The sequence below is a fragment of the Pelmatolapia mariae genome, linkage group LG23, assembly GCF_036321145.2.
Source record: "Pelmatolapia mariae isolate MD_Pm_ZW linkage group LG23, Pm_UMD_F_2, whole genome shotgun sequence".
NCBI classification, from domain to species: domain Eukaryota; kingdom Metazoa; phylum Chordata; class Actinopteri; order Cichliformes; family Cichlidae; genus Pelmatolapia; species Pelmatolapia mariae.
Window position 1 is genome coordinate 40,673,815 of NC_086246.1, and position 14,500 is coordinate 40,688,314.

The 14,500-nt window shown below is 44.6% G+C and overlaps 1 protein-coding gene across 5 annotated transcripts in view; it reads left to right on the plus strand.

Annotated features, from left to right (window-relative positions):
* Positions 1-3,057: 3,057 nt before the first annotated feature.
* The window catches only part of nfia (nuclear factor I/A), a 149,336-nt gene continuing 137,893 nt past the window's right edge, over positions 3,058-14,500 (plus strand). For all 5 annotated transcript variants that reach the window (XM_063465958.1, XM_063465959.1, XM_063465963.1 and 2 more), the window contains exon 1: positions 3,058-3,252. In XM_063465958.1, coding sequence (XP_063322028.1) covers positions 3,157-3,252 — 96 coding nt within the window. In that variant the 5' untranslated portion in view covers positions 3,058-3,156. The remainder of the gene's footprint in view (positions 3,253-14,500) is intronic.

The following is a 14,500-nucleotide window of genomic DNA, read 5'->3' on the forward strand; positions in this document are numbered from 1 at the left end:
GTCCGTTTGGGTAGCAGACAGTGTACTTAAAATTAAAACTGACATCCCAGCTATCATGGAGAGGCACAACCTGGATAGGTCACCATTATAATCAACATTTAACAATTTTAAGGGATACTGCAGAAATACAGTGAGCATAAATGTATTTGTCACAACAGTTATAAACGTAGGGTCTCTGCTGCTACAGGAATGGGCCATAAAAGCCAGTATTTAAAAGTGGTTTACATTTCCTGGTTCCTGACATCTCAGTTAAGAGCTTTGTGACGTCTGGCTTTCAAAAATAAAAATCATCAGGAAAAACAAGGGAAGTGTTTCAAGGTCCCTGTCCGTGTTAGTCAGGTTATTCTATTAATAGTAAACGGCCTCAGGTATTTGCCTATCCCGGCAGGCCTCGCCTGCCAGGCAGCGGCGTCCTGCACTCTCTCCACGAATTTAGGATACGAATCGGCGAATCAGATGTAAACAGAAGGCAGTGCTGCTAACTGTTCACTTTCATGTGAATGACTAGCAGTTTTGTGTCGGTTTTCTTAGAATAAACTGGAAAATAACTAATCGACCGAAGCAACGTGTAACCACGACCTACCTACACCGCCGTGTGGATGCCGGTTGAGGAAGAAACCACGACTGTTGGTGCTGGCACTACTCAGGTTAGTCATACTCCAGACCAACCTGACAGTGTGTGTGTGTGTTTGCAGCGTTACACACAGGTCTGCAGATTTCGACGACATGATTTGATTAAAAGGAGCCTGACTAACAAGTTCATGCAGCTCCTTGAATGCACAGGAAGTATTTCTGACCGATTATTAAATCATCTGACAGGAACATTCCTGATAAAACCTGACAGGCGGCTGAGTTGTCGGGAACTGAAAATTGTGAAAGCTGTGCTAGTTTGGAGAAAGTTTCTGAGTGAAAAAAAACACGCAAGCTTCATGAAGTCTGAATTCAGAGATCATCCTCAGCGCACGTGTGGAGGGAAGCAGAGCGATGCTAACGCCAGGGCTGGCCTACGAAAACAGTTCCGCTCGGCATCTGTCGAACGCTCGTGGCTGGAGTCACAAAGTGTGTCAGCAGGGAAGACGGAGCTGGTTCCTTGTGTTCCCGGTGAACGACGTGTCCTAGATGATCCCAAACAGCACCACAGACGATAACTGCACCTGAGCATGCTCCATAAGCCCGACTTGATTTAACCTTTCACTGCAGGGCTCTCCAAATTTATTCTAATTTCTTTCCAAACTTTCCAGAGACCCCCTCCTCCCGGCCTGGCGTAGCTTAACACCCACCCCCCACCCCCCCCCCAACGTATCTCCGGCCGAATCGCATTCCTCCGTTTGGCCGCCACAATGGGTGAACTGTTTGATGGCGGCTCTGCCCTGGTTCAGGTATTCCCCGTCTGATTAGGAACCTGAGCTTCACAGACCCCCCCCCCCCCCCCCCCACCTCCACACACACACACACCTCCTGCTCAGACCCCCCCACGCACACACACAGAGTGAGGCTCTCTTAGGCTGAAGGGCTGAAGCACATGTGATGGGACGACACCGCCGCTATGTCCATCCTGAGAGGAAATAAAAACAGAGACGTGTACGAAGAAGATTCCAGAGTTTAATTACCTGCATTTCTACAAAAAGAGAAACATAAAATAATAAAGGTAATATTGATACACACAGTGAGTACACAACAGAAATATATGCCACCTGACCATCATCACTTGCTTTTATTATTAAAAAGGAATAATTAAAGACCTGCATCATTTTCTAATTAATTCCTTCCTATTCTGTGTCATTATACATATATATAATTAAAAGTTATGATGTATGATGAGGACAAATATTTATCAATGCTTCCTATTGATTTAGCTTAATAATTTTTCTCTTTCTATAAATGTGAAATAATTACAAACAGGAAGTGCTTTGGCATTAAAATCTCCACAGCCAGGAAATATAAAATACATATTTCTTTTTGATAAATATACAGTGCTATAAAAATAATTTAATTCTACTCTTTGAGTTTAGGTATGGTGTAAAACGTGGCTATGACATAAACTGTCCTGTCAGATTGTTGTTCAGATCTGTTTTACGCTCACACTAAAATAAATCAGAATAAATTTGGCTTAGACTGAAATAAAAAATAAATCATAATTTACAGTGATTCCTGTCTCATCTGAAAATATATGAAATATGAAAGCAGCTCCTTTATTAATAGCTGTAGCCTCCTAAATAAAAATATGAAAGTTTAATTAAAGACTAAAGCAGCGTCTGTCTGTCTGCTGAAATTTGTATTTTTACATCAATAATAAACATAAAAACCAGTCAAGCTGATTTTAGTCTCAAGTTTAAGTTTAAACCCTCTCTGTCTGTTAATTTTTAGGCTTGGAGTGAGGCTGAGCCTCAGCTTGAGCCTCCTGCTGTCTCCTTCCTACAGGTGAGGTGCATGAAGGTGGAGCAGACTTACTGATGGAGCTCGGGATGATGAAGCTTCGGCCGGGAGAGGTGCGCTCTGTCCAGGGTCCACTTGCGCACGGCCCCTCGGTCTGGAGGTATTTATGCCAAAACACACGAGGCTCGGCTGCAGGAGGAGGAGGTGGAGGAAGAGGAGGTGGAGGGCTCACAGAGGATGAAAACAAAAAAAAGCATGATAAACAGTTCCATGTGCACCCTCCCTGCCTCCCCCTTACCTGCCTTTAAAGTGACCACGAAGAAGAAGTTTGCAGAGTTCAGCTCGCCTCCTCTTCCTCTGCTTCTGATGATGATGATGAAGAAGCCCTAATTAAACCGGAGGAGGAAGAAAGGGAGAAGCGACCCGAGGCGCGCGACGATGCGTAAAAAGGCTCGTCATTCCAGCGCTCGAACGCGCGCGCGTGTGAGTGTGTGTTGTGTGCCTATAGGGTGTGTGCGTGTGTATATGCAGTGAGTGTGTGTGTCTGTTTGTGCAGTGAGTTTGTGTGTGTAGGGTGTGTGTGTGTGTGTGTGTAAGGGGTGTGTTTTCCTCGCAGCAGATGACTGCCGCTCACCTTGCCACGGGGTCTGCAGGAGATTGGTTCATTGTCAGGGCGCTTTTTTTCCCATGATTCCATGTGCTGCGGCTACATGTTGCCCAACATGCCAGAGCAAATGTTTTCTCGGTGAGGTGTCTCATGTCCGGTGAGCGCGCTCTCAGATGAGGCTCGCGGACAGCGTGATGGCGGGGAAAAGCTCGGAAGGATCCATCAAATGGCAGCTGTGCTACGACATCTCAGCCAGGACGTGGTGGATGGTGAGTTGGCACGAGCTGCTCTCCTCCTTCTTCTCTTTTTCTTTTCCTCCCGCCAAACACCCCCGCTCCCCTCTGCTCCTCTCTCTGCTCCTCTCTGCTCCTCCCGCGGTGTCGGAGCTTCTCTCCATTCAGAAGCGCAAACTTGTCAAAGCGCGCATAAAGTGGCTCCGCGTCCGTGTCCGCGCGCTCCTGCCGGTACTTACGGAGCGGACACTCCCGCCTCCCCCTCCCTCTCCGTGATGTCCCGGGACGAGCTGGGCTCCGGCCCCGGTCGGCTGCTCTGTGATGACGCGTAAGGGTCGGTGGACCCGCCGTGGTCCCGCGGAGCTTCAGAAGCTCCGGGGCCGGAGGCACCTGCAGCTCCCGCTCCTCCAGCCTGAGCGCGGAGACACAACGGCGGCTTCATGCTGCCGAACAGCTCCGAGAACTCTGCATTCCTCCGGTCACACTGTGCCGTCCGCTGCCGCCGCCAGCTCCCGGTCCAAGGAGAGAGAGTTTAGGTGAAGAGTTTCTATTAAAATAATCATTTGAATTTAGTTTGAAGCAGGAAAAATAAAAAATAATTTATTTCCCGTTTTAATGAAGTGTATGTATTAAAATAAATGTATGGCACGCGCTCAGCACAAGATAGAAACGTCTGTTTGTCCTTAAACGTTTCTTATTAAAGGAAAAATTTCCTGTCGCTTTACTTGATTTAAATAATTTTATTTAAATCAAGGATGTTAAATTCAACACATTTGTACTTTATTTATAACATTTATTTAAAAATACATTTGGAATATAAATGTAAAATCCTGATTGGACTCTACTTTTAATTTTTATTTCTTTATTAAAATGATTTTAAACCTCACAATTCAATGTAAATATAAAAAACTGAAAATAAATTAAAATAAGGCCAATGCTGGACGTTCACAGTGATTTTAGGCAATAATAATGCACAAAAATTACGTTTTTTGGGATGTAAAACCTGAAATATTTTCCTTTTTCCTCAAAATGATTTAAATGAACGGCACAGGTATTTTCTGGGTTTTTCTACTGGACTTTTGCAGTAAATTCAAATGAATAATGATTTGAAGTTTTCGCTCTGCGTGAAAAATCTGACAGTTCGTGGGGAGATAACAGACACGTTTACAGTGACTGCATTAAAAACTCAGCAGTTGAGAGTTTTCTAATGAGGTATCACCGCAGCAGCGTCCTAAATGATCATAGCGGGTAATTAGTGGGACTTAAATCTGTGAAGCAGCAGGAAAGGTTAAACTGGCTGAAAGCACAAAGAGGATTATCTGCTCCCATTTTCAGAAAGCAGCTGTGATTATTCCAGATGATTTCAGGCCAGCGCACCAGTTTTCCTTTAGTGCTTTAATGGATTTTAGGTTTTAATCTCATTTAAATATTTTTATAATCTGCTGTTTGGTGATTTAATATCGTTAATGACTCTTTCAGATTCAGGATATTTTGTTTTTAAAGCTGTAAAAATGTTCTGAATTCCTGCTTCCTCTTGTGGAGTCGGGTTTTTTGTGAGCCTTTCTTCGGCCTTCTTCGTCTTCGCTGCACGTTACAGTTAAACGCTGGAGAAGTGAAGCTGAATTGTTGCCAGCTTGTATTTATTGCTGTGCGGCGTCTGCAGCCGTGAACACGTCGCCTTCATTAATAGTCACATTTACAGTGAGAGTAGGATGAAGGCGGAGAGCATGAGCAAAAAAAATAATATCAGGGAGTTTTTCTCAGAAGAGACAGAAAATGTATTCAAATTATAAACTCAAAACCATGCAGAACAAACAGGCTGCGCTTCAGTTTAAACTACTGCAGAAGAAGAACATCTGACTTTCATACACAATAAAGACAAGAGAGTTTGTGTGTGTGTGTTCTCTGCAGGGGTTAACAGCACTACAAGCGACGTTTAGCATCACAAATAAATAAGCAACTCTGTTTTCAGGATGTTGTTGTGTATGTTTATAAACATGTTTGTAAACATGGTGCATGTGGAACATGTGGAACATGTGGAACATGTGGAACGTTATTATTATTATTATTAGAGTTTCTGCAGATGCTTTAAAAACTGTGAAATTCATGAATTTGAAAATTATTTTTAAACGTGTTAGAAAGCTGAGGAGGAGGCAGGTGTAAACACCACTAACGCTGAGCTCCTAGAATATTCCGATCTCTTCAGATTGTTCTCTCTCGCTCATCGCAGCAATAAATAAGTCTTCAAAGACACAAATGAAAATATTAAGTCCCTTTTTCAAAAGCTGCTTTATGCTCATCTTAAAAGCAGAATGTTGGAGTAAGCACTGGTGGCGATTCAGCCGCAGGCGGTTTATAATTTGAAGTACCTGATCAGAACACATGCTGGATGTTGGAGGCTCAGGAGGAACAGTAGCTGTGTGCTGCAGACAGAGCACAGTACGGCCTCATCGGTCTGCACCTCCATCAGTTTCAGCTTCAGTGACTGACAAAGCACAAAAACCAAGTGATCTGAGTTTATAACCCTCAGGAACTCTACACACGCACACAGACACACACTCACACAGACACACACAGAGACACTCGTACACACACAGAAACACACTCACGCACACACACACACACACACAGATACACCCACACAGACACACACTCACAGACACTCACACGCACACACATACACACAGAGAAACTCGCGCGCACATACAGACACACACTCACAGACAAACACACACACACACACATTGATGGTGGCACCGGGGCAGTTTGCGGGTGTTGCCTTCAGTTGTGAGGCAGCTCTTTGAACCTGTGTCTGTAAAGTGTGTGATTGGTCAGTGGGATGGCGGTGGATCGCATGTGTCTCACTGTCTGCTGTCCTTTGCACTTGTTTACTTCAACTTTGCGAGCTGATTGGGCCGGGCTCTGAGACCCGTTTGATGGTTTCATGAAGGCGTGATCAGTCTCAGTGTCGCCGCCGTGCGTCCGACACCGAGGTTCAGCTCGTGTTTGTCTCTGAGATACCTGCAGCAGAGCGAACATGTCGATCGTTTATTAGAAAATCGTTATCATTAATTAAATCTTTATCATTTAATGAAACCATAAAACATTAGAAAACCATTACGATGTCCTGTCAGCTGAACCTTTCTCGATAACACGAGTGAATCTGAGTGAAATGTTTAAATATAAATCATGCAAGTGTTGGCGTGTGCGAGCGCGAGTCTTTAGACATTCAAAGAAAATTTGAATTCTCTGCATATGAAAAGAGTTCAATCACAATGTGCTTCCCGTCTGAAAGCGTCAAAGAAGCGTTTACTGTCACAGAGAAAAACTGGAGTATTTCAGTCCCGTGCGTGAGTTTGATGTGTCAGAGACCTGTGAGCTGAGCCTGATGGGTCACTGTGTAATATACAGATTCATCCTTCAGGGTGCTGAGTCTGTGAATATGTAGAAATTATGTTTTTGGACAGGCACAAAATTAAATTAATAACAGCCAGCTGTGTGTAATACTTTTCATCCAGCTCCTTGCACTGCCTCCAAACACACTGAACACCCTCATGACTGTCAGTATTAGTAACAGCAGATAATAATTCATTTAATGGCCACTCCAACGTGGGAATAATGATTGGTGTTGGTATCAATATTTTCTGTTAGTCAATACTTAGAGTGTAATCTGTGCCGCGGCTCTATAAATCAACAAAATGTGATTTATTGATACTATTCTCTGAGTTAGATGAAATGATGACGAGTTTACTGAGAAACCAGCAAATAAAAACTTTTAAAACCTTTCAGCAGAGAATTTCTCAAATGAAAAAAAAAAAAGATCAGCCAGGTAAAAAAGATTCGGGTCAGCTGTTCGGTCATTTTGGAGAGTCTGGTTTATGGTGTGTTTGTGTTTATGTTACTTTGTCCACCCAGTGAGGGTGCGTTCAGGTTCGGAGAGACATTTTAAATCACAGTGACAAACCTGTTTATGAACACCTCAGCGTGAACCGAGCAGGTCTGCATGGACGTGATGATGATGATGTCACAGCGGCCCGATTGTGTAACTTCATCCTACACAGTTAAAGAAGCTAAATATGGAACAGAGTAAATTATTGATCATTAAGGACTCATTAATAACTACAGCTGATTGATGATTTTATTGGTTCTGACAAATTTATTTCTACAGTCCAAACATCACAAATCATAGATGAGCTGTAGGGGGCGGGGCTTACAGCATGATGCTGAGGGAGACGAACGGGAAGTACCAGCTGTGCGCGTGGAAGAGCAACACAGTGGATATGTGGTGATGTAGGCGTGTAAAGAATCAGAAGGAGTTGCTTCCAGGTGTATTGGGAGAAGGCGGGGCCTTCTGAAGTCCATGAGCGGCTCTGACTGTGTTCTTACAGCACGGTGAAGATGACATGGCGTCGTCGTCTGGCTGTTATTATTAACCTGAGCACCTGAACGCCACTCAGGACGCACTCTGTTGTCGTCTTTAAAAAGCTGAATAATTGTTAAAGCTAATTAATATCAACCACAGTAATCAAGCTATTGTGTAAGAATTAATGAGCAGTAGAAAGGTGTGTGTGTTCCAGGTGAACATGCTGGCTGTTTGATGGCTCTGATTACTGAACCGTGTCCGTTAGCGGTTGGCAGTGTGTTCGGGGTCAGAGGTTGAGTGAGGCGATGCTCGGCTCTGTGAAGCGGTGACTTGGAGCGGGCCGGTGGCGCCTCAGCGCTGTGTTTGTGGTCCGTGTGAGGTCGCGTTCATTAGCCAGAGTCTGAGAGGAGGACCGGGCCTCAGCGATGAGCTCAGCGAGCAGAAACGCAGTGCAGGAAGCAGCAGAGCATAGACAGCACGCCAAAACTTTAGAGACGGTCCTGAAACCAGGGCGCTCTGACTGTAGCTGCAGACCGAGCAGGAGGGCGAAGGTCTTCCTGAGCTGGGCCCAGTAACGTGCACTGAGACCACTGTGGGTTTGATCTACAAATGAACACTGATCACTTTAAAATAAGCAGAAGGCTTTAACTTGTTAGTTTTGTGGTTGCTCAGTATGTGAGCGACGAACGAGTATGCTTCTTGTTTTCAGTGTAAAAATCAGCTTCACGGTTTTTTAAATCTACAGATGTGCTTGACTTGATTCAGTAATCCACCACCCTGCTGTTATTTACATTTAATAGAAAATCTCTTTTTTCTTTTCTTCTGCAGAGTCATTGTAAAAAAAACAAACCAACATTTTATAGTAGATGGTGAAATTGTCTGTCTTTTATTTATTTATTTCTTACCTACTTTGGTGTAGTATGTCCATGGAGGAGCAGGAAAATCTGTAAACCACAGTTAAAAGTCACAATTTATGCCCTCTTTTCCAACATGGTCCAGAAGGCTGGATTGGAGCCCTCTGGCCTTATGTTTGACACCCCTGGTCTAGAGATACAGGACTGTATCAGCTGGGAGCTGTGGACCAATCTAAATCCAGGTTTTTGCCACTTGCTGCTCCTAAATGGCCACCTCCTCTCTGCCATTCAGTGGCCCGATCATGATAATTGTTGACCTTTGACCCAGAGGGCTCTCGTTATTTAACGTGCCTTTTCTCTTTGGAGCTCGGGCTCTTAGTAAAATCAGACTGATGAGAGGATGAGTTTTTGGTGTTCAGTATGTTGAGAAAGAACCTGGAGAGTACCACCTTTACCTCCGCCAGTGACATCTCGTGATTGGCCGGGCTCCCTGAGGTGGAGCTTGCACTCAGTTTGGACTCGGATTTAGGATTTTTTGGGTAGATGATTTGGTGTCTGAAAAAAAGAGACTTTGCTCCACGCTTGGAGGTAATTTTTAGGCTGGGAGGACTGCTCTTTAACTTTTCTTCCTCCGTGAAAACTCGAATCAGTGTGTGTGTAGGAAAGGTGCGCTGATGGATTCAGGTGGTTTCCCAAACAGACGGCAACTTAAAGAGCGCGGACTGTTCCTTTAAAAGCGCCGCGACCTTGTGCTTGATCAACTGATGGAAATGACTCATTTTTTCACACTAATTTTACCTTTTCAGCACAGAGTTCATGCAGAGATGGCCCGGCAGGGTCACGTGGTCTGTGTGTGTGTGTGTGTGTGTGTGTGTGTGTGTGTGTGTGTGTGTGTGTGTGTGTGTGTGTGTGTGAGAGAGAGAGTGTGTGTGTGTTACACAGCGAGTGTCATATTGAGCAGAAGATGTTTCCAATTTGGAGGCGGCCATGAGCAGGCAGAGATGATTAGAGGGGAGGAAATTGGAGGATTAGGATTGTCTGCTTGAACTTCCTGAACGCGGCGTGCTCGCTCGCCCACGCCTCTCTCTCCCTCTCTCTCTCTGTGCATTCGTCCTGGCCCTCTCTCGCCCTCCCCGTGGTTGTCCCGCGGTGTGGAAAGTGTGAGGACACGTCGAGTCCTCGAGCTCCCGGCGAGTCTCAGGCTGTCGAACGTGACTCACTCCTCTGCTCGCCTTTCACCTCTCCTTTCCTCTCCCCCATCATCCCTTCTTTCCTTCCCTTCTGTCCTTCCTTCCTCTCTGTTTTCTTACCTTGCATTTTTCATCATCATTACTTTTCTCCATGTCCTATTTTCTTCCTTTTTCTTTTTGGTTTGCTTCTGTTTTATTTCTCACGCTCCATCGTTTCTGTCTTTGTTCACTTTTTTCTTTCCCTATCTTCTTTAGAGCTTCGCTTCTTCTTTTTTTTCCTCAAGTATTTATCTTTCTTTTTTCTTCACATCATCTTTTCTTTCTTTGCTCTTCATTCCCTTTTCTGTTCTCTTTCTCGTGTTCTTGTATCTTCAGATTTCCTTTTGCTTTATTCCTTTATTCTCACTGTGTTTCCTTCACTCTTTGTTTCTCTGTTTAATTTTCTTTATTTTTAATGATCTTCCTTTCCTAATGTTAATGTCTCTGTTGTTTTTTGAAACACGATGAAGTGAAGCCGTTGCTGTTCTGTCAGTTGTATTCGTTCTCAGACTCTGTGGAGTTTGAGTTTATCTGTGAGCTGTGATTCCAGTACCTCTCTGCAGCTTCTCCTCCTGCTCTGTGTCCAGGGAGAGGTCGGCGGCGGCTCGGGGCTCTAATATCCGCTCTTGTTTTACCCGTCTTAGTGAGGAAAGCTGAGCCCGGGGCGGCCTTAAAGGAACATGCTGCATTTCTGTTGCTCACAGAAGGAAAACTACTGACCAGATCTGCACCGCTTGAGCAGAAGTATTTGGAGAGTGAGACATGCAGCCTTATGTCAGCGTTAAGATGAGTCTGATATCGTCCTCTCACCTTCGGCTCTGAAACACCTGACCGCTCCTTAAACTGGTGTCTGAACTTTGACCTGAGCGGACAGCGAGCAGGTGACTCCTGAGCGGCGAGGATCTGTTTGGCGGGTTTTTCCTGCTGCTAGTTTCTGGCAGGGTTCTCGATGGAGCTCTGAGAACAGACGTACCGGCCTGGAGTCGGTCCAGAGCCCGAGAGCTGCTGACTCCAGATCAGATTAGGTGCACAGAGGGTGGAGATGAAAGACTAAATGAGTTTTCATTTTATTTTCAAAGAAACTCGTAAAACTTGACTCAGGCTGATGACTTTTAGTTAGAAAAATCAAATGAATCTGATTCAGTTCCATGATGTAAAATGTCTGAATCGGATCATCATGTAATTATCTCCACTCTCAACTGATGAGTGTTTGTTCAAAACTACTTTCTGTGGTGGTTTAATCCACATTTAGCTCTGAACTGCTGAATGTTGTCGTCCTGCTCTTTGCTGTGATCGTCTGATTGCATTGAATCAAGCTCAAAGATTAACTTTACTTTACTTTTTACATGTTCTCATTTCATTTTAGTTTCAGCTACGGGCTGCACTCTAACGGCTCCGTGGGTGTGGGAAGAGATTTGAGCTGTATTAATCATTTAAAAACCCGATTCTTTGATTTTAAAGGGATGCTTAGGTTTACCGATGTATACTGAGCGAACGGCAAGCTGGATTCAGGTCATTTGTTAAAAAGAAGTGCGTCCACCACGCCATGCTGAAACCACACATCTTTTCCTCAGTCAGATTCCGACTTTTCCCAGATTCCTGAATAATTGCTGCTGAAATAAAGGACAGGAAACTGTCACCAAGCTGGCAGCTGAAAACACAGGTGTGTGAGCCCGGAAGCTTTGTACTTCATGTGCGACCAAACCTTTGCTAAAAGAAAGAGCACATACCTGAGCACACCTGCCCCCTCTGACAGGAATGACCGCAGTCACGTTTTCTTTAAATATCTCAGATTTGACGTCACTTTTTTCCTCCTTTTGTGTCTTTTTCATTGCACAGTTCTTCCTCTTCTTCTTCTCCTTGCTCTTTTCCATTCCCAGCTCTTTGCCTCCCTTCTTCCTCCTCTCCTTCCTCTTCCTCAGCCCCTCTTTGTCCTCCTCCTCTGCCTCCTGCTCCCTGTCTGTTCCTCCCTGGAGAAACATGGCTACCAGCCAAGACAGCTGCTTCTTCTTGGGCTTGTTTTTGTATGAGTGCTGGACGTCCTGCTGGGAGGAGAGACAATGGGACAGTTGTTGATGATGATGATGATGATGATGATGATGAGGATGTGAGCTCGTTTGCACCCTGAATACTTCGTACCTTTACCTGCTGGTATGATATTCAACTCTCAAACAAGTTTCTGGTATATGTTTTTCACCATTAAAAACCACAAAGAAATGGTGAAAAAAAGAGAAAAAATACTATTTTATTTATATTATTTTTTATTAAGAATTATTTTTTATTCTCAGACAGAAAATGTGTTAAAACAGCACAAATCTGTGAGTCTGAAGAGCTTTAAACCCACCTTCTTTCCCTCACCCAGGAGGGGGCGACTCCTCCGGTGGTTTAAAGACGTCTCTGAGGACATGAGCCTTGTGCTGATAAGTTTCTGGTCTCAGTCGCTGCTTTCAGGTCTGACTGAAGGTCATTTTGTAAACTCTGTTCCTGTTAGAGTCTGAGGGGACGCTGACAAGCTCCGCCCCTCACTGGTCACGTGGGGTTTCAGAATAACAAAGTTTGTATTACTCAGTGCAGCTTCGTTTGTGTTTTTCTTACATAAAATTCTTTTGTTAGTTAGAGTTTTCTGGAGTCTTTATTATCATGTCTCATCATGTGATTAGGAGCACACGTGTGTGCGTGTCAACATAAACATGAGTGATTATATGAACAGTGCATGTTGTGATTTATTGAAATAGCGAGACGTTGCCGAATTTTTCATTTAAAGAAGAAGGAATAGTGTGAATAGCCAACTTATTGTTATTATTATTATTGTTATTAAATATAAAAACAAATTTTAGCTAGCGTTGCATGGTTTTAGTCACTGTTTTCTTTTGTTGTATTTTTTACTGCATTCATCTCCATAAAAGTTGCTCTCTGAATGAAGCGTGACCTCACGAATGTCGTTTGTGTGTGTGTGTATGTGCGTGTGTGTGTGTGTGTGTGTTTGTGTGTGTCGTCTATCTGGAGGTCAGGTGCGTGCACAGAGGAGCTGCACGGCGGATGAATGCAGCGCCGGCTTCCCCTCTGTCTCTGAACCGAAAGATCTCGGCTGAACAAAGCGAGCTTTGTCTGTGTGCTGGGAGCCGCGGCTCTCTGCCAGCTTGGGCTCGGTATCAAAACGCTGCTGCTCTCCACATAAGCCGCTCTCTCGCTGTAATCACTTCAGTAACTGATATTTTTGGCCTCTCGGGGAAACGAGTCAGGACACTGCCATATCGCCTTTAACAGAGTCTGAACTCCTTCTCTCTACGCTCCGGGTTTGGTCTCCACCACGGAGCATTTGTCAGCGATCAGCTCATCGCGCTGACAGCTCAGACTGCAGACAGCTTCTGAGCGTCTCTGAGCGTCCCAGGTTATTGTGATGTCACTGCAATAGCGGATATGAACGTAGCTTCAGGTTTTTGTGTTGTTAGTGAAGGTGTTTTACTTCTTAGCGGGGTACATCACCATGGTGCACACAAAACCACCACCCACTGATCAACCAGAGCTCTGATTGGTCAGTGGAACGTCGTCCCGACTCATGCAGTTACAGACAGTCTGAAGTGTTTGAATACCTTCTTTCTTTTTTCCAGTTGACTTGCCGGATGTCTTTCCCCGCTTTCCTGTCCTGCCTTCACTGTATTTGTCAAATAAAGTTGAAAAAGGCCAAAAAAAAACCCAAACACTCCAACTTTTATCTCTTTATTCATTAGAATGGCAGGAATTTGTGGTGAACACCTGTACAGTCATGGGGGCTGTGGGGGCCCACTGCAGGCTTTCTGCTGGGATCTGGTCATGGTTATGGCTCTTGTCCTCTCTGGGTGATGGTTTTCAGTAACTCGGCGTGTGTACCTTTTTCAACCCTGCCTTATTGAGGCTCTGTGCGCTCAGAAAGGGCCAATCAGAGCTAAGCTGTGAGTCCAATAGCAGAGTGTTAAAGCCTCAGTTTCATCTGTGTGTATGTGTGTGTGTGTGTTTCATACACAGAGTGTGGCTGCTTTGTGTGTCTGTGTTTTCACTCTTTTGTGATTGCAACAGGAAAAAATTGGAAACAGAATCCAGAAACACCATCTGCTGTGTGTGTGTATGTGTGTGTGTTGGTCTGCAGCCACTCTGCGTTCGGCTGCCAGCAGAGGTGTCAGTCTTCAGGCTGTTTGCCGTTTGCTCGATTGGCAGAAATGGATTTTTGCCATTTTTTCTCGGTAAATATCACCTGTTCTGTCACGCAGCCGTCAACACTCCGGCCTGGAAGCATTCACACGCTTTGGCTGTTTTTACTCTGCTAGTGTTTCCCTCCTGTGCGTCTGTTTATTTCTCAGACTTTGCTTCTGTGTGAAGAAAATTAAAAATCTGGAGCTGATCCAGGACCCGGCTGTTTGTTGTTCCTGCAGAAAAAGGATCGGAGGAGGTTTTTATTCTTTTTTTAAAGAATAATTCTTGTTAATTTCAGTCTGCTGCGTTCTTGTGACTCAGCTTCAGATTTCAGGGGGAAGCCAACAACAGCGAGCATTAGCAGAGATCTCTGACAGAGCTGGCCGTGCTGCTCTGGCTTCCTACTAGTGTACTGTGTGTTGTCATCATGTAGAAAGTACCTTATTTAACCCCACATTTGACCTCTGACCTCTCCTTCTAGGTTTGCTATCTCTAAGTGCTTCGAGTCTGTTTGTGCTCACGTTAATGAAGAACTGAGCTAACAAAACCAAAATAAGAGCTCTGCAAAAGGATGAAAGCTGAAACTCAGAGAAGCATCAGTGTGGAAAACAAAAGAGCGATGGATGAAATCTTCTGCCTCACCTGAGCGGGTGGAGGGGGTGGAGGGG